Source organism: Pungitius pungitius, chromosome 2, assembly GCF_949316345.1.
Source record: "Pungitius pungitius chromosome 2, fPunPun2.1, whole genome shotgun sequence".
Taxonomy (NCBI): domain Eukaryota; kingdom Metazoa; phylum Chordata; class Actinopteri; order Perciformes; family Gasterosteidae; genus Pungitius; species Pungitius pungitius.
Window position 1 is genome coordinate 33,899,049 of NC_084901.1, and position 21,271 is coordinate 33,920,319.

The 21,271-nt window shown below is 44.2% G+C and overlaps 1 protein-coding gene across 2 annotated transcripts in view; it reads right to left on the minus strand.

The window, feature by feature from the left end:
* LOC119210760 (A disintegrin and metalloproteinase with thrombospondin motifs 2-like) overlaps positions 1-21,271 on the minus strand; it is a 90,144-nt gene that overhangs the window by 35,484 nt on the left and 33,389 nt on the right. For both annotated transcript variants that reach the window (XM_062560814.1, XM_062560813.1), the window contains exon 3: positions 10,788-11,028. In XM_062560814.1, coding sequence (XP_062416798.1) covers positions 10,788-11,028 — 241 coding nt within the window. The remainder of the gene's footprint in view (positions 1-10,787; positions 11,029-21,271) is intronic.

Here is a 21,271-nt window from a genome sequence, read left to right on the forward strand (position 1 = left end):
GGTAATGATTTAAAGTGGGTGGAAGAGACGCCATTCTGCTACTGCGATGTTGATCCATTTTTGTTTTCATGAATATTATTAGTCTGTCTCAGAAAATCGTTTAGTGGGGTCTAAATCCCATTATCCAGTGTATAGTCCTCATCTCATTCTGAATTACTCTTTGATGTTGTTCTCCACCAACAACACAATACATCACTTACACTAGTTCAATACATGTACTAGTAATAGTATTATTTTGTAGGGTTTTGTTTGATTAAAAGCATAAACCACGTTGGCTTTCCGCCCCATATGGTATCCACTCAATGTGCAGCTTTGGTTTGAGCCCCGAATATGGCGGCAAATCACTGCGTAAATTAAACATCCGGGAGCAGAATCTCTGTGAATATCTTTACGCATATCTTATCTCATCATTTAAACTTTCCAAAAATCGATCCGTATTGAAAGATATTCACAGACTCAGACTTCATTTTACCAACACGGGTCGTAAATTCTATGGTTCTGTGAATGCATAGCTTCAGCCAATTTAAAGACGGGGTTTGTAACCAATTAGATGTAGCGTAACCATGGTGACGGGCCCCGCCCCCTTAGTGACAGAAAGAACAACAGCGAGCGAGGAGGCTCACGTTCCGCCACCTGAACCTGAACCTGAACCTGAACCTGAACCTGAACCTGAAGCCTGCCAGTTCAACGCAGCAGGGTCGCAGGAACAGGAAAGCAAACAAGGTGTTGGGAGTTTCAAGACTTTGTTAATTTAATAACTAAAAAGGTCACAAAATATTGCTTCCTTTATAAAAAAGTTAGTAAAACCCAGAGAATGTGGTGCGTTATTTGAGGTCTGTAACAGACAACAGAGTGACAGTAATCAAACTTGACGTCGCACTAGACTTTATTTGGCAGCCCTACAGGTGAAAATTGGTGCTAGGAGGTATGTGAGCACAGTTTGAACTGTAATGTGACAGCTTCAACAGCTAAGAGCATGTGTGTGTGTGTGTGTGTGTGTGTGTGTGTACACAAGTAATGGCTGCTCCTGCGGCCTTTAACACCCAGTCATCTGTCATCCATCGGCTCTGCTCTGCTGCCGTCTCAATCGCATAACAAAATATTGTGCGCCCACAAACACACACACACACACTCACTTTCTCCGTCTCTCACACAAACACATGCAGTATTTTGACAACGTGCCACCAGTGCCAGTGTGAAGGGCTCAAAGACACACACACACACACACACACACAGTGTGTCCCCACTGTGTTCCCTGATTAACGAGCTGGTTTGTTCTCTTCCACAGGCCTGCACCAATCAGGCACGAGGACACAAATCTCTCCCCGCTGGTGATGCTGAAGGCCACTGGCCGCTATTTATTGGCAATCTCAGGCCTGACTACCCAGACAGGGAGAGCAACACGCTCGTCACAGGACGACACCGTGCGTGTTCTTCATGTCCTGCAACGGGACATCGATGTGCTCGCCAGCATCATGAAATCACGGTTTCACGGAGCATCACCGATTCGCTGAGGGATCTCCTCATTTATAGATGCGTCAATAGAGGAGACGCATTGAAGCTATAAACCCATCAAAGCTACGATTAGAGCACATTAGAACTTCTCCACTGACAGAATAATGTTTTCTTATAGCTCAACCAAATGTCTTCTTCTTCAAGCTCTCTGGACTTAACGAGCAGAGTTCAGTAAGTTTGTCGTCTTAGCAGCTAAACATCAAGTAATCGCCGTGCTTATCTGCTTTCAGAGTGAAATCACCGGCTCTCACAAAGCACGACTCCTGTTCTGTGCATCGCAATATTAAAAAAGCTCCTTTTGGCAGATTGTATTTCATTTTGGTTTATTTCCTGGAAGGTGAAAAATGTAACTCTGTTCCCAGTGGTTATTTTAAGGAGACTTTGATTGTTAACAGTTTCTTTTGTGTGTGTCTGTTTTTGCTGTTTTTAAATACCTTCAAAATGATATTAGAAGCTAAATGATAAGACTATTTTCCTCTGCTCAATGCTATCCTGTTTCTTTATTCTATTTAATTCATCTCTCAAACCTGTGCAGACTTCTTACTGGTTCATATCCAAAGACAACAAGCAGCAAACGTAAGAATCAGACACACTTCAGGAAGTAATCATGTTATAATTAATTAACAACTAAGTTATGAAATATGAGAGAGTTAACAACAGTTAACTATGCTCTAGTGATATCACTGCCGTACGAGAATTCCCATGGTGGGGGGAAACATTAAATGCGAGTCGTCCTCTGCAGTCAGACATTACAGGTCAATGAGGTTGAAAACGGCAGTTTAAAAATAAACCTTAAGGTTATCATGGAATAAAATCCTGTATCTGTCGCTATCCATCACTGGCATTTATTTTAACAGTCACAAAGAAGTGCTCCTGTGTTTTTTAATGTCCTGGATACACGAGGAATGGGGCAGTGTTGCGATTGGAAGACTGACGAATGGTGCTAAATGGCCCCCTTGCACCTACATTAACAAAATGTGAATGACCAGTTTTATGATGCAACACACAGCTTTAAGGGCCGAGAGAAAATGAGTGCATCGGTTACCTGGATTATTGAATCACACTCATTACACACAGGCTCCAAAAATAATGTTAGACGCTGGAAATTCTAACATTACATGGATGCTGGATATCGAAAAAAAGGACCAGATGGTTTGTGGGGGGGGGGGGGGGGGTGCACAGGAAGAAAAAGATAAGGAATAGAGGTCAAAAAGAAGACAGCATGGGTCAGCTTCTGGTGGAACAACACACACACACAGACTGGGGTTTCTCAGCTGGGTTGGGAAACTTCTCAGCAGGAAGAGGAGCATCACAGGGGGAAGTGAGCTAACTTTTCTCCGGCGTCAGCTCATCTGCTGCTGAGGATGATCTTCTCATGGCGGCGGAGGTCTCACACAAGCTGCTCCGCGGCGAGCCGTCACGCCAGCGCTCTTTAATCATCTCAGCGGGATTGTCACCACGGACGCAGAGGACACTTTACATCAAAGGCAAAGGGCTCTCAGTCACCTTCTGCTGGCCGTGTAAACCAGTGGTTCATTTATGTCTATCACACCCTGATCATCGTCCTACAGCGGAACCAACAGAGTTCTTCAAGGCAAGCCGGATTCACGTAGCCCATGAGGCGGTTATTATGACATTAGCACCCAAACCAAACTAAGATGCCCCAATGCATGAAGGTTTGAATGTTTCCTCCCTCCATGGTCTTGCCTTCCCCGAGCTGCGGTCCTCCCTTTAAAGGCCTAACCATACAGCCAGTTTAACGTTGTCCCACTTCTTTAATGAGAAGAAATTGAAGTAGGAATGACCTTCCAACCAAAGCCTCTTTGAAGCAAAGAAACAAACACACTGGAGTAGTATGTCAAACTTAAGTGAAGCATTCTATGTCTAATTCTTTTCCGTTTTACAGACTGTAAGTGTACAGAGTACACATGCAAATATTGTCCCAACTTTTACTCCTGGAATGTGTATTTCTGTTTTACATCTTTGACTGAAATGGCTGTTATTCAATTTAACTGTAGACATCCAATAATAAACCGTTCAGAGAGAAAATGCAGACCCATTCAAACTAACACGCATTTGGGCTTTTAACCTTACTTCATTATTTATTCAAACTCAAATCTGACTGACTGTAACAATGAACTTTGCTGTAGTAAAAAGAATAACTTGAGTTACATACATACAATTATATTAAACTGTAATTAAATTCATAATAGTATTAAGGATTCAATTGTGGATAAAAAGCCACGTTTTGCCAGTCATGGCCTTCCATGAGTAACTGAATAATGTTACTCACTATCTATGCTCAGAAACACAATTAAAAATGATCATTGCAGTCTTGCAGACTTAGAACCCAGCACGCCGTTTGCCTCCTCCCGTCACTGTGTTACGGTAATTGCTGCACACAAGCACACGCCATTAAAAGGTCAGGTACTAACAGCGCACGGACAGCCACAACATGACCCATCTGGAACTGACAGTCACTCCGGTTCATCAGGCGCAGTAAACAGAATGGCAAATGTGTATTTTCAGCCCCTGCCAGGCTCAAAGCTTGTTCTCCTTCCTCCTTTAAATCCTCTCATCTCTACAGCCCCCCCCCCCCCCCCTTATCTGAGCTCCATGTGAGTACATCAGACTAATGCTACGAGACGTACCGGCAACCTCAGTGGGAGCAAAGAAATGATGACATATGGAGATGAAGATAATTTAATTTTCTCTTTCCTTCCCCACCACCCTGTCTCTTATGTATAGAGAGATCCAACACTTATTGAAAATAAGATAAACATTGCAACCTGTCCTACGCATTTGAACCATTAAAGAATGTTCTGTCTCGTGTTATAGCCATCGTTTACCAAGGAAACGCAGTTGTGTTGCATTCAATTGGAACTTTCCTGTGGTGCACCGTGGAAGATTAACAAACTCCACAGTAAAACACACAGTAATCCACTAATCCGACAGCAGCCGCCTAAATATTATTGCCATAGGGTACACAAATAGCAACGTACTTAAAAAGAATCATTTTCTAGAGATCTCCTCTGTTTCACATAGTCTTCATCAGCAGATTAACTTTGCTTAGTTGTCATGGCGATGCATCGGTTGATATGACAGATGAGTTTCCTTTGCAATTTCCCCCATAGTTTTTTTTTTAGGTTTTGCAGTTTGTACCTATGCATGTAAAAGAGCTAGAACGTGTACCTTATGTAACTACATCCAAGGTGAAGAATAAAGAGATGCTTAAAGTACAAGTCAGAGCTACAATGTGGATGAATAGTCACAGACCTTCACGTCAACACACATCGATCTCCATGACAACTGATCAAGTGCAATCAGCAGATGACAATTCTGTGAATTGGTTCAAGATTTTAGATTGTTCAGGTCCAAATCTTGTACACATGTGTCAACACTAGGCACTGGAACAATGCTGCACTCAAGGAACATGTTTATTCCTCATTGAAGTAGATAACTGCTGCGAGGAAATCGCCGTAATGGCAGTGAGTGTTGGGTCTCCAGATGTAAGCCTCATCTACATGAGAGGCTCCATTAACCTTTGAATCATCTGCCATAGCATTACACATTACATCCTCTTTACACACGCATCACCACATTAACCTACATGGTGCGTCAGTTAGTAACTAGTCATACTGCGTAGGAGCTTTTACTTTAGAAAACAATGTCAAAATGTCCTGCTGGAGCACGCCATCACTGATCAAGGAAGCTTATTCAGCTACGGCAGAGGCTCCCACACTTCTCTGAGGAGTGCCAGGTTTAACACAGCATGTGTGTGTGTGTGTGTGTGTGTGTGAATGCAGCACTGTGACAGAAGTGGGAGGAAGGAAGTCACACGCCATCTCGTCCTCCATGAGCTTCAGGTCCCTTAGGCTGGCTGGTTACATAACCAGTAACGATGCCATAAGAGAACACTGGCCGCCTCCGGGGAGGTTTGTTGCACCTGATCGTCGTTGCAGAGTTGGACCTGCAGCTCGGTGCTGACGGCCCTCACAGCGTTTACCTGAGGGTCGGCGCTCTGAGGAAGCACGGTGCACTTAAAGCATGTAACAGGGCGAGGTGATTCACTCACCATGTTTTTATCTTTCAATGTCAACATTTTCAGAGACTCTCAGGTGGTTATGGTTTGGAACATTATAGATGAAATAAGTTAGAAGTCAGGAGTGGTGTATTAATTGCAGGTCTGTGGTCGGACACAAACTATTCATTAAACACATATACACTAAACTGAGCTACTTTCCTCCTATCTACTAGTACGGAACACATTACACTGTCACCAACAAGCTCAAAATAGAAAAAAGTCTTGATTCACGTAATCAAAGCAACTCTAGACATGGACCACCGCTTCATCAGGAACCTGTGATAAAACCCAATAATGCTTTGGATGATTTTATTAGAAATCCCAGTCTAGTGAAAATATGAACAGCACTGAGGCTGCTTTGTCACCGTGATTATAGGGACTCTCTCCTAATCACAAAGTAATGTAATAACACTACACCCCTTCATCCCTCCAAGGCATCCCTTCTGCTCCATCCCGTCCTCTCCTTGCTCACGGTCTATTTGTGTCGCAGGCAGACAGGAAGCCACACGCAGCCTGCATGTGGGTCATTGCGGCGGCGGCGGCTGCAGACCGTAGCGGAGGTCGGCCACACCCTGCTATTACCCCGAGAGTCCCGCTCTGCTTAAAAGGCCCCGCTGTGGCCTGCTGGGAGCCACAGGCAGAGGAACACAGTGCAAGCACACAGACACAAACACACACGTGTGCACCGCTGGACGCACACACTCCGTCAGTCAGGATCAAAACCTGCAGACGCACAGACACACGCTGAGTGTGGTAGAAAGTCACCACGGTCTCCAGGGATGGAACCAGTGGCCACAGAGAGGGAGAAAGGAAGCAGCTGGCTGCTGAAATACTTCCTCTCCTCACACTGTAATTTCCTCTCAGAGGCACACCTGGGCCCCCACCCATTCCCACGCATGTAGTTTATACTATAACTGTACGTGTGTGTGTGTGTTTCTGCTTGGAACGTGTGCATTTGCTTATGCAGGTGCACACTAATGCACACTGCTGATTTAAAGCAGATTGCCACCGCCCAACATAACAGGCACATTGTTGCATATATAAAACACAGGCTGTGTTCTGCTGACCTGAGATCAGCTTCAGCTGCTGCCACAACGCAGCCAGAACTGAACAACCTGATCGGACCTAAGAACAATACCTGAGAGGTGTGTTTGATGGATACAAAACAGGTCACAGCTATTACAAAGCTTTCTGCAAGGGCCTTTCAATTAGATATTAAATGAAAAACAGAACAATAATAATAATAATGAACTCCTCTCACACTGGATCAAGTCTTAAATGAATGATTCCAACATAACGCCTTCGTATACTTACATTTTGTGCAACTTATATTCTTCCAGGCTATAACGGTTCAGTGAAGTTAATGATTCCAAGTTCTGGAGAACTTCAAGTTTTTTTTGAGTTTGAGCCAAAACCCTTGGCAGATGGTATTGTTAACATAAGCTTGATATATATACGGTGAAGGAATTCCCCTCTAAAACTACTGGTTTTGTAGCTCAAAACCACAGCCTAAAGACACTCATTACAGACACTCCTGGTTTCATCCAGGCCTCAAACAGACACTTCTGCTTTGGGGCAAATGGGAACATGTTGCACCAGGAAACTTTGCTGGATAGTGAAGCCAGAAGAGTGCCATAAGTTAAGAAATGAGATGTGTGGTGTTTCAAAGAACCAGATTGAAAATGCAACGTCTCTGCTTAGTTTAAAAACTTTTTCCTTAGTATGCTGTTTAAGGTTTTGCCACCTTTTTTTCACCTGTTTCCAACTGTCTGCGTGTCGGGTTATTGGATTCATTTAGTTTGTAATTGGCATGTCAGATGACATTGTTTGTGTTGGTGTGGAATTCCGGCCTTGTGTATTTAAATTCGCTGTTACCTCGTGAACAAGCACATCAACTTTGTTGTCACAGATTTTTATTTTTAGCTGTTTTGACATGCTACGTTTGCATATGTAGGTACACGAGAGAGTCCACAGCTATCGGCTCACCCCCCCAGAGCCTCGCTGCATCCCCACATCACACTTCTGTCTAGCATCGTAATGACAGCCAATGCTACAAAAAGAGGACTTGGGTTTAGGACGGTCCCTTTAATGTGCCTCCAGCCTGTGGTGGTGCAGGACCAAAGTAAATGATTCAGAGGACGTTCTCAGCACAATCGCTTGAATAAGCCTCATAAGGCCATAAGGACAGTGTCACTTTATCAGAGTCGTTCATGTGGCTATTTGGGATTTCAACAAGAGGCGCTGTACTGCAAAGTGCCTACTGGGACCCCCTGTTACATGCTGAAGATGAGTTCAGGCCATCTATGAGGTCTCTAAGTGCTTAGTCACGAGTCTCCTCTTAAACCCCGTACGTCTCTCCTCGTGTCACAGCCGCATGAGCCGAGCTACGGGAAGAAAGAAGGCAGACTGAAGCAGGAGAGCGAGAGAGAGTGCTTTCTCGAGGGAATCCCCCCCCCCCTCCCCCCTCCACCGGCCTCCGTCTGACCCCCTCCAAATTCCTCTCAAATCAGGCACAAGCTGAGGGCGTTGTTGTAACCGTGCTGTGCGACACGGCAAATCAACACAACAACTACAGCAACATTGAGCTAACAACCAAAAAGCAGCACCTGAGAGGTTGAACACACTGGGTTTGTGTGTATGGGTCTGTGTGAGTCCTGTGTAGCCGGGTCGGACCTCCGCCCAGTGTCAATCCACCGGCCAATTGAAATCACTTTGCCCCGAGGAACCGTTCTGCTTTCAGAACCATTCAGATCTGAAAACCAGTCTGCTGTTTGAAACCCAAGCACCAGCATGTATGCAGACTGAATGACAGCTGTCAGAATGACTGTCAGACATGTTGCTCACAGCTTTATCCACACAAGGCAAAATGAAGACGTTTGTGAACAATAGTGTTTGTGGGTTCAGTACAGGGAGCAGATGAGGGGAATTATGGGGAAAAGCCCCGTGGTGGTCCATCTGTTTGGGCACGTCTCAGAACCCTGGACACAACACTGGCACGCACACGCATGCTTGAACACACACTGAAGCAACACACTCAAACAGTCGCCCCCGCTAGCGAGATGACCAGTCTTCAAAATATGAAAAAACACCTGCCCGGCTGCAGGCGCCCCCCCGAGATGGTAGTAAACCCCTCAAAGAAGAGGCAGACCATTTGTTTTAGCAGCACAGACACAGAACACAGATAAATACAGTAAATACAAAGAAAAGCTCAACAAAATAAACGCCAATCCTTTGTTTTCTGTTGGCGCAGCGATTAATTGTCGAGCGTTCCACATTAATAACAAAGCTGGCTCTCTCCACTTAGGACATTGATTCACACCTTCTCAGATTATGGTGGAGGAAACCGATCAATGCCGCTCCTTATTCAACCGTCTTTCTTTTCTTCTTGAGCTCCTCTATTACCTTGCTAAATATAACTTTCTTCTCTCGGTCTTTAGCAGGAAATGAGTCCAACGTTCAACAGAGGGCTTTGGATTAGGAACGCCTGGCCAAGGAGCCCAGAGATGATTGATTGATTCTTAATCAATTTGCCCGATATCTCTACGGGGGGCGAGTAATTGTCCTTCAAAGACAAAATGAAGGACTTGAAGTGAAATGACTTTCCAGGGAAAGAATGGAATGTAAGATCTATAACGTGCTTCCTTTGCATCCACTTGGCTGTGATGTTACAGGACGTGATGTAACTCCGCTAAACCTGTGTTTACATAATGTTGTGAAGTCGAATAGCAAAGACAAAGATGAGAGGAGAGAATGGAAGAGAGAGCGATCCACATCAAATGCTACTGGGAGCTCGTCTCTGAGTCTGTCTGCTCGGCCTTGAACATCCAGCACTCAAAGCCAGACGACCACAGAACTCCTGCCCACGCCACGCATGCACACACTGTGTGGCCTGCTCTATCCTACGCTATTGATCTGCACCCCACTCTTCATTAGAAAGAAAGATTCAAAGACAACAAGGAGCAGTGAGACGTGTTGTGTGTGTGTGTGTGTGTGTGTGTGCAGCTCCTGAATGTGTATTCAGAGGGTAAATGTATGATCAAGGGAGTTGTGTAAGCTGCGTGTGGTTACATCCTGTAAGTGTGTGTGGATGTGCTGCCAGGTATCCGTAACAGTGGGAGCCGATCTGTGTTCAACGGGTGTTCCTATGGAAACTCTCTCGTATACATTTATATATATATGTGTATATATTAAGACACTTTTGAGTCAACTGCTCAGAATAGGAAGACACAGATCTTGAGATTGAGAAACGCTTCTTCTACAACAACAGGAGAGATTCTGTGAGGATATTTTTGCGTTTGTGATTAGTTGAGATGCTTAATATTGCACAGGTCATGCAGACCAGGCAGCTATTTCTGAAACACTCATTTTTCCTGCATGAGCCTTTAGTTTTTAAATGTTATGTAAAGTTCAAATATTTCTTTGTAATTACTAGCAAACAACTAGAAAGCAGACAGACAATACTGCAACGCGTTATGTTCATCGGCCATTGTTACTCTGCAAAAATAGGAAATATTATATATTTATTGAAAACTAGTGACCTAAAAGCAGATGACGATAGTGTAAAAAAATGACATGGTCATGTGAGATTACCTTGAAAAATATGCAACACAGTCCAATTGAATTTGACAGTAATACAAGATAAAACTGATCAAACAGCTAATTTGGTATTATAAAAACATCATTTTGTAAGCATAATCGTGTTCAGGCCGCAAGTTTTAAAGCCCATTTAATTATACATTTATCGTCCTTCCTTCAAAGCGCAGAGTTTTACACGCTGTGTAAAACTCTAAGTATAATGCTTCCTCTAAAGTAATGGCCCTACTTAATGTTTCACTCCATTTATTTAATCTGTGGAGTAGAAGATGGAGGCAGGAACCAATGACGTGAGTGCCAGCTGTTAATTGTTGAGGCATCCAGGAGCAGTGTGTGATTCTATAAAAGATGGCGGTGTTACCTCTCCAGATGTCGCTCCTGGCTCACTGCACTGAGCAGGTGTGTTCTGGTTGACAGCAGGGTGCTGATGCTGTGACTTATAGTTTGATTATATGAGCAGGTGGGTTCATCTCAGGGTGTGTTGGGTGTGGTTTTCAGGATGTAGAACAGAGAACGTTGATGGTAACAGAAGGTCGGTGGGGATGAAGAGCAGCAGGAAGCCGCTCCCACCACAGAGAAGAAAGCACAGACTGACCTGTGGAGTGGTAGCCTGCCGCCGGGCTGCTGACCGGAGCTTTCTTGATGGCTGAGGAGCGATAGACGACGTGTGTCCTCCCTCCTCCTCCTCCTCCTCCTCCTCCTCCTCCTCCTCCTCCTCCTCCTCCTCCTCCTCCTCCTCCTCCCTCCTCTTCCTCCTGCTCCTCCTCTCCCAATCCGTCGCCCCTCTCCACCGGCTCGATGAAAAACTCCTCTTGCTCCACCCGGATCACACCAGCCTGGATTGGATGACATGGATACCTGCAGGTGAACTAGGGACACCATCTCAATACATCTCAGTCTCTCATCTAAACACAGATGAGCTTCTGCTCATCCCCTTATTTGCAAATGGTCCTTTTCTCCATCCACTAGTCACATATTCTGTTGCCTCTGTGGTCTGAAATGGTCACTCTCTTTACTCCACTGTGTGATAGGAGCATACTGGAAGGGGGGGGGAAGCAGACGGGACAGCAGTGATCCCTCATGGGACACAGGTCCAGAGTGACAACTGGCATCTGAAATGGCCGAGAGGAGATGAATCTTCCATTCTGCACTAACACATTCTGTCAGGTAATTCCCCATAATTGCCTAACCCCCCCCCCCCCACACACACACACACACACGCACACACAAACTCATAGGGAGAGAGTGACAGCAGGGGAGAGACGGCGAAAGACGTGGTGAGAAGTTAAGGAGCATACACAACACACACAGCAAAAAGGACTCGCATGCACGTAAACGGGGGGAAAATTGCCCGTCACTCTCTCTTGTTCCATCTGTCTGTTTAAGACAACTGGTAATTACCAAGGCAACACACTGCTGTAGAGGGAAGCCATGGGGGAGAACACAGAGGGGATGGAGAGGCTTTGGAGGAGGAGCACGAAAGAAAGCGAGCGACAAATGAAGAGAGAGAGACGGCATCGATGCAATCAGCGCTTGTCTGCTTCTGCCAGCGCTCTGACAGGAGCAGGAAGGGATGATGAGTGAGTGCAATAGAGAAAAGTGATAGTACTGACTGATTTACAGTTTACATTACAGAGGAATGTGTAATGAAAAGCTGCTTGTGAACTAAAGTTTTGCTAAAAGAGACACAAAAGCTCCGCCGTACAGTGACTGGACTCGTATGTCATCTTATTACGTCTATTATTAAACCACAACATGAATGAATATTCATTCCAAGTGCAAAAGCCATTGTACAATACATTTTAAAAGATTTATCTTAAGACCAAGACAGTAACACAAGGTTTTATAAGAGGATTAACACTCATAAAGCCGTGGACTTATTATTAATATTCACATCATGTACTTTATCTACTTATTGTAATATATTTTCTCCATTGCAAAGCATCTACTGCCTGTCGATCCAAGATTCATCCTCCCGTAGCTGTTGAGGTTTGTTCCGTTTATATCTTTTTTAACTGGTGCTTGCATGTATTGCTGCATGTATTGTTGCATGTATTGCTGCATGTATTGCTGCATGTATTGCTGCATGTATTGCTGCATGTATTGCTGCATGTATTGTTGCATGTATTGCTGCATGTATTGCTGCATGTATTGCTGCATGTATTGCTGCATGTATTGTTGCATGTATTGCTGCATGTATTGCTGCATGTATTGTTGCATGTATTGCTGCATGTATTGTTGCATGTATTGCTGCATGTATTGCTGCATGTATTGCTGCATGTATTGTTGCATGTATTGCTGCATGTATTGTTGCATGTATTGCTGCATGTATTGCTGCATGTATTGCTGCATGTATTGCTGCATGTATTGTTGCATGTATTGCTGCATGTATTGCTGCATGTATTGTTGCCATGGGTGGAGCGGTCTCAACCACCTATAAATACATTTCATTTGACTTCATGTGAATAGAATAGACAACATGTGGAGCCCACTGTGTGTGGTGCAGTCAGATGGAATACAACGAAACAAATCTTTATTCTGTTTTTATTTCACTGTACCTGCACAGAGCCTGAATTCAACAAATAGGAGGTTTTAACTCATGGGACCCCTTAACATACTACTTATTGGACATATGTGCTCAGAAATTAAAAATTCTCATCTATTCTCATTCCTCGCTCTCCTTTTTCCCCTGGCAGCACAAGGCTTTGGACCTGAAAGATGTCGACATGCAACCGACCCGCCTCACACTCCCTCGCTCCTCACCCCTTTCCCTCTTTCTCCCTCCACCCTTCTCATCCCCCCATCTCCCCGAGCCGTGGCGCGGCATCCCGATTGTAGCTGATGGATCTGCGATGGTGCATGCATTTCCACTCCAGAATACCAAGCAGTGGGGAGACGAGAGCTGTGTCAAAGAAAAAAAGATGACATGTGGGACTGGTTGGATCGATCGGCGCAGTGGGTGCAGAGGGTTAGAGAGAGAGCGAGAGAGAGAGAGAGAGAGAGAGAGAGAGAGAGAGAGAGAGAGAGAGCAAGGGAGCAGAACAACTGGACATGTGCTTTGAAAAGGCCAAAGTGTATCAAGCATCAAATGCCTGAACACATTTCCATAGTGGGGTGCATTGTCTTCATCTCCTCCAAAGCAGGAGCAGCCATGTCCCAGTAGACAAGGGATCACAGGGGGGGCTGTGTCCAGGACCCCCACCTGCAGCCTCAGTTTGACAACACCCGCTGGGTCGTTCAATGACAAGCGGGGTCAAGGGCCACATGCAGGAAAGAAGGTCAGCGGTGACCACCCACTGTTGGAAGGGGTGTAATGCAGAATGACCCACGTGGACTGAAGTGAATGTACCTGATTTAATCAAAGAACCTGCACCTAAAAATAGTCTAACTACTGTGAAAGCTTGGTAAAACCTCTCTTTGCTATTTCTGCGTCCATTTTTCACATTGCATTTTTAAGACGCCTGATGAAGTGGGCTCGTTATTTTCCCATTGACTGACAAGCTATGCAGGGATTCCATAGCTGCAGGCGGCGTGGTGACAGCAACATCCTGCAGAGCCAACCCACCACTGCAGGAGAACTTCATTTCAAGATGAATCCGATTCCGATTCCGATTTTGCACTAAATGTCAAACTTCAAACTAGCCTAACCTTTGTAATCTGTCCCCTTTTTTAACCTATTATTTTACCTGGATTACTACCAGTAAAAACAATTGGTATGACTTATCAGACGTATGGAAATGTCTCCTCAAGGGACATCAATATTAAAGGTTGGCTCAACTGGTTGAGTACATGACGTCTATGTGGAGGTCTAATATTCTATAAATGTCTATCGGACCATAAGTTGCACTTATGCTGCATGCTACATGCATTCAGCCCGTTTCCACAAAAAACTATTTATTGTCGTGATTTGTGTGAAACTAACTACCGAAGTGATGCGGAAATAAATCAAAGGTTGATTTCTCGTTTCCCCACAAACAGTTTGTTGTTTTAAGAAACCTGCACACATTTCAATGTGATCAAGTTTAAAAGGTTGTCAACAGGAAGCATGAGATGAGAGAACCACCTGTTTGTTCATCTGTATGAGTTTCTTCTGTAATTTCTACATGTTTAGCATTACTCTGACTGCTGTGTTCAGGGCACCAGCTGCTCTTCTCATATTACAGTAAATTCATTGTGCTCCTTTGGGTGATGAGCATGAAGATGTTTTATTAGCTTTGACATGTTAAAACGTAGCTTATTAGCTGAGCTCCCCTCATGAGACACTTACATCTGACAGAGTTGCCTTCTGCATGTCATCAGCATCCACATTGATTATAAAGAACACATCGGAAGTGCCAGAGCAATAAGTTCACTGTTCCTCGTGGTCACCACAACATCTCATCATTTAAATATAGTGGAGGCAATGTGTATCAGAGAGAACATGCTGATGGAAAAACTGCTTATTAGAATCAAAAAGGAATAAATAAACAGAAGTTTCCAAATTAAATTATAATGGTGACAATAACACTGCCGATAAAGGTGTAATTATACTATCAGAACGATTTAAAGAATAAATATATATAAACCATCAACATAGACACCAAATCCAGAATAAGCAAATAAAGAATTCCAATTGTATATCTTAAATGAGTAGGCAAAAGTAAACCCCTATGAATATAACTTGTGTCAATCATATCTACACCTTCTGTTCTGATAGGAAACACTGACTCTTTAACATACTTCTGTCCAATGCCACCTGTATTCAAGCCCCAATCACCCACTCATCCAGGTCAGGTTACATGTCTCTAGTCAGTGTTCTTAGGGTTTGCTTTTATTGGCCTGTGGCCTTTTTCTTTCTCCGTCTCTAGTGAGCAAAGTCCACATGTGCCTGTGCTACTTTTTGGGTTGTTTTGTAGAACTGATTTTACCAGGAAAGAGGTTTTTCGTTGTTTTCTTACTCTGCGTCTCAGTCCTGATCCTTCACCGCATGGTTAGATCCCACCAGCATTAAGATGAAATACATGCTCCTATATATGGCATTAACTAACCCTTTCAGTCCGATTATTAGGGCCTGAGCCGACTGAGTCGGGCGAAGCCCTATTGAGTTTTAAAGAATTATTTATTTTACAGTTTTTTGGGATCGCTTACACACTAAAATTAAAAGTATTACACTATTAGCAAAACACTGCACTCAAGATGCAAAACATCAGCCCATATTTGCACAACTATAAGCACATTGTCAACCTCACACCTGTTGCAAAACTCTACACACAGTGATTTGCAAAACACTAAACACACTTAACATACATTACACACAAAAATCTATCATGAAGTCATGTCCTTGCAATACCAAAGCACTGACTGTCAAATGACCACACCGTCCAACCAATTGCTTCAACACAGTCATCAGGTGTGCAAACACCTGTTTGCTTAATTGTAGACACACCAATCAGGTGTATAAGCACTATAAAAAGCAGCAGGTGAGTTCATCGGTCTTCAAGCACAATGGAAAGAGTAAGACAAAGACGAGGACAAGGACGAGGACGAGGACGAGAAGAACGACCAGGAAGAGGAAGACAAGCATGTGCTCAAAGAGGACCGAATCTGACAAATGAGATCCGCGCAACACTGGTTGACCACGTTGTCAACCACGGCCTGACGCTGAGGGAGGCTGGATTGCGAGTACAGCCAAATCTAAGCCGATATACAGTGGCAAGTGTGATAAGAACATTTCGACTGGAAAATAGGTATTGTAAAAATATCATATCAAAAACATCTGAACGGTTTCAGTAACTGCTTACAGTACTGTATTCTATGCACTATCAGCACTTCTGTTACCTTTTTTTTGTGAAATTATTGTACTATTGTATGCTGTTTTTTTTTTCTACATAGGATTGAGGGTCAGGGACGACAAGGGGGAAGACCTCCTATGTTCACAGAACAGCAAGATAGTAAATCTGGTTTTGGCCAACAATGCTATAACACTCAAGCAGCTCCAAGCTAACATTGTCAATGACCACGCCATTTTCAACGATATCCATCAGGTCTCAACATCAACACTGGCACGCATCCTAAAAAAAAACATATTCAAATGAAGCAAATTTATAGAGTGCCTTTCGAGCGCAATTCCGAAAGAGTGAAACGAGCGCGGCATGATTATGCAGAGGTATGTATTCACTTTAGCAGTGTGATCTTGCATACTGTCTCATCATCTTTTACTGTAACATGTCTACTAGATCTACACTGAACTACACCATTTTGCCTGACACTGTTTTTCAGAGAGTTTTACAAATGGATGGAGAGGAGATCCAGCATGAGTTCATTTATGTAGATGAGGCTGGGTTCAACCTGACAAAAACACGAAGGAGGGGAAGAAACATCATTGGCCACAGGGCTATAGTCAATGTCCCAGGGCAACGTGGGGGTAATATAACACTCTGTGCAGCCATTACACAGAATGGGGTCCTCCACCGCCATGCCCATATGGGCCCTTACAACACAGCACTCATTCTTGCATTCTTGGACCAATTGCACAACATAACTGCATTAAATCAAATCGATCGTATGCAATACATTGTTGTCTGGGACAATGTGTCTTTCCACCGCTCTGCTCTGGTTCAGAACTGGTTTCAGCAACATCCACAGTTCAGTCCTATACCTTCCACCATACTCTCCCTTCCTCAACCCTATAGAAGAGTTTTTCTCTGCTTGGCGGTGGAAGGTATATGATCTCCGTCTCCAGGCTGAGGTCCCCCTCATCCAAGCCATGGAGGACGCCTGTGACCAGATGGAGGTTGCAGCAATGCAAGGATGGATTCGTCATTCAAGACGTTTCTTTCCAAGGTGTCTTGCTAATGACAACATTGCTTGCGATGTTGATGAAATTCTCTGGCCAGATCCAGCTAGGCGAAGAGACAATATCTAGTTTTTTAATGTAATATTTTTTTTTTCATTTACAATACGTAAAGTGACGCTTGGTTACAGTATTATGGATCTCCATGTCAACATTTTGGGCGTGTTGAGAAATAAATGAGTATCTTCAATCAGCAACATTGTTCTTGTGTAGTGTTTGGTGAATTTACATTATATTTGTACTTTGTTGATGTAGTAGCCTACTCTAATCATAAGAAAGTAGAAGTGCTAAAAGTGTTTTAAGTTTATCACAGTAGAGTGTAACTCGTGCAAACAGAGTATAGTAATGTGAAACGTGTGTGCTTCATATGGTAACAAAGTGTGTTTTTTAAAAAGGAGTGTATAGTTTTAACAAGTGTGTTTAATTTTGCAAAGGATCTTTAGTGTTGTGCTAATTGTGTGTAGTGTTTTGAAAACACGGGCCCTGTTTTGAAAATTGTGCTTTAGCAATCCAAAAAAACTGTAAATGTTCTTTTCCCTCCCACTTCTTTTACACCCATAATGACAACTTTGACCTAAGCTCATCCTAGTAAGTCCTTTGTGATGTCTTAAAAGCTCAGTCAAAATAGTATGGCCTCTGACATCTGCCTAAGTTAAACATCTGGTAATAACCTTATTTGTGGAACCCGTACTTTGTTATTAATGTTGTCAAAATGATTCAACTTTCCTCGGAATCTGAAACCTCCACCCAATTTACCCATCTGGCTTATCCTCACAGAACCCCACAGGCCCACTACACAGCATATATACAACTGGGTTATTATTACTTTTGTGGCCATTAAGATGGTGACACAAACCCGACCTAGAGCTAGATCTGGATCCTACACACTGTGTGTGCAGTCCCGACAGGAGGTTCCTCCGTGTTTGAAGGCATATCGGGCTCCATTTGAGGATCTGGACGGAGTAACTCAAGGCCTTGGTACGAGTCCAGAGGCAGCAGCAAAGCAGCGTTGGACAGGATGTTGTGCTGAGGATCAAAGTCCCACCCGGCTGGGCCCTTCAGCTCAGTCCACCACAAGCAGTGTGTGCATGTGTTTGTGTGCGTGATCTTGGGGTCAGAATGTGTGTTTGATCTGATTAAGAGAGAGAGAGAGAGCTTTCGTGGACCGGACACCTTTATGCTGCTCCGTATGAGAAGGTACAGTTTAATATTCACGGTGACGTGTCCTCGTGAGCTCTACCAAAGCCACGTGGTGAGTGTGGATAATGAATATTGGTCTGGCAGAAGACGGAGAGCTAGCTGCTATTTATGAAGGCAGCATGAAGCAAAGCTGATGGAAACATTGAGGGAAGCTCTAAAGACCCTCGTGGGCCTCTTGGCACTGCAGGAGAAAAGGTGGAGGGCAGAGGGAGAGAACTGCAATCAACGTATTAACAGAGTCATTTAGTGAATTCAATTATTTGATTAATGTCCTGAATAGCGAGGCGTTTACCCAATTTTATGTTAATCAGGGATGTGCAACGAGGAGGAGAATAAATCCGATGGGGCAAACAAAACCCTTCAAACACATGAAAGGACGGAGGCCTTGTCACACATAGACCTTCTCGTGTCCTTTTCTTACTTGCTGTCAGTCACACTCACACACATGCACACAAATACTGTCAGTGTGTGTGTGTGTTTGTAAAAGACAGAGGCCTTTTTGAGTTAAGCCGTGCACTACTTAGCGATGAAGCACCCTGCTCAGATGATTACGTAGAGTGTTCACACACACCTACATACCCGTGCATAGATGCACGTGCACGGTGGCCTTGTCCCAGTCACCCTCCATCTCTTCTCCTGCTCTCTGAACCTCATTTGCAAATTGTTTATCTTTGACCTATTTTTGATCACAGTATGTCAGATAAATGACTGTCACCCTCTCTCTCTTCCTCGCACACGCACACACACACGCACACACGCATGCACACACGCACGCACACACACGCACGCACACACACACGCACGCACACACACGCACACGCATGCACACACGCACGCATGCACACACGCACGCATGCACACACACGCACGCACACACACGCACGCACACACACACACGCATGCACACATGCACGCATGCGCACACACGCACACGCACATACACGCACGCACACACACACACACACACGCATGCACACGCACACACACACGCACGCATGCACACGCACACACACACGCACGCACACACACGCATGCACACACGCACGCATGCACACACACGCACACGCACACACACACGCACACGCACATACACGCACGCACACACACACACACACACACGCATGCACACGCACACACACACACACACGCATGCACACGCACACACACACGCATGCACACACACACACGCATGCACACACACACACACGGCCTAAAATGTTGATGGCCGCTTCACTTGTTCATACAAGCAACAAACAAAAGGCGCGTGCACGTGAGTCAGTACCCACAAACCCCAGCAGTAGTCAGAGAGGAAGATGAGGGGAGGATGAAGGGCAACAGACGGATCCCGGAAGAAAAAACGCGACGGTCTACAGCGGGAATCTCTCTGGTCCAAAGGAGCTTTCCCTGATCCTCTCTTGGCCGCAAATATCTGTCTCCTGAATCCGATCCCTCAGCTAAACAACACGTCCATACACGACTTCATGGAGATCTAACGCGGTAACAACTTTTCCTAATAACATGATTTTCACACACCTTGGGCTAACTGGTCGTGAACATTATTGGTCTCCTTTCATTTGATGGTGTTAACTCACACACCTAACGGCCTAAGCCCCTCCCCTCTGCCTGAGAACGGAGACGGATTGGCTGTTAGTATCAGGACAAGCCAATTAAACGCGAACAAAACAGAAATTGATCAATTTTACTGCTCCTAAGTCAGACTGTTCAGTGCTGAATCCTGTTCATATCAAGCAAACTATACGCTTTAAACTGTAATAATATATGTCTCTTATTGAAATACATTTTATCCATCTTTTACCATACCTAAACCCTTTTAACTGGGTTTTAGAAAACTATTTATATCCTGATGTCTGATGAGTTTTTTCCCCAGGCTTCACCTCTTTGTTGCCATACAATGTGCTCTCTGATGACCTCATTCTCCATCTCTCTTTTCGTGTCTCACCTCATTTTTCATTAATACCCCACTGTCCTTTTAACCGCCTTTTTCCGTTTCTGATGATACTTTGTGATAGAGGCCCTCAAAATGTGTGAAAGTGAAGACAGGCCCAGATGTTGGAAATAGATGACAGCGAAAAGACAACACAGCACAGGCCATATTAGTCGTACTCTGTACTGGCCTAAGAATAGCAGTCGTTGGCCACATCTCATGATATGGGGACATGTTGGTTTAAGCCGTGAGATTTGACACAGACAGATTTCTCTCTCCACCAATTCGTGTTGTTACAAACAGGACAGAAACCCCATTCCCTCGTTTTCTGTCCAAACTGATCATACATCAGGAGTGCGAGGAAGGGAGAAGTAAAGGAAAGTGACAGATGAGAATTAACAAGGGTTTGAGCCAAGAAAACTAAAGCAGTGGAAAGAAGAATGGTTTCAAGGTTCAAGGCTGGAAAGATTTTTGGATCAACAGATGGAAACTTCAAGGGAAAGTATATCAGATCATTTATGAATTAGAGAGTGATTTGCTCCATAATCAAGTCAGTCTTAAAATAAAGCAATGCTTTCTCTCTTTCATTTGTTTTCTCTCAGCAGTCTGACAGCTTTCAGACAGCCAAATGTTCTTGGCCTGACCACCACGGGGGAGTCAGGACAAGACAGCCTTCCGTCATCAGAGGCATCCACACGTGCTCTTTGCTTTGGTCTTTGTGTGACTCAGGATTCTTTCTTTGGAGGATGGCAGTTTGCTGGGCAGCGCCGGAGGCTGAGAAACATGAAGCTGATTGACCCGAAACCCAGAGGAAGGTTCAAGGTGGCTGGTGTTGTGTAGCATTTACAGCAACCCCGACAATAAAGAAATGCCATTACGGAAAGCTCAAAACTCCAAACCGACCTGGAGCAGAGGACACGTTAGTTTATATCCTAAATCTATTTCTGTAAAATGGGGACTGGGTGGATCTCCACAATAAATATATGTACATTTACATAATACTGGAATTTAACTTCTTCCTGGTTCTTAGTTCTGCAACATGTTTCATAATAATAATAATAATTAGCAGTCAACTTTTTCCAGATTTTTCAACCACAACTCA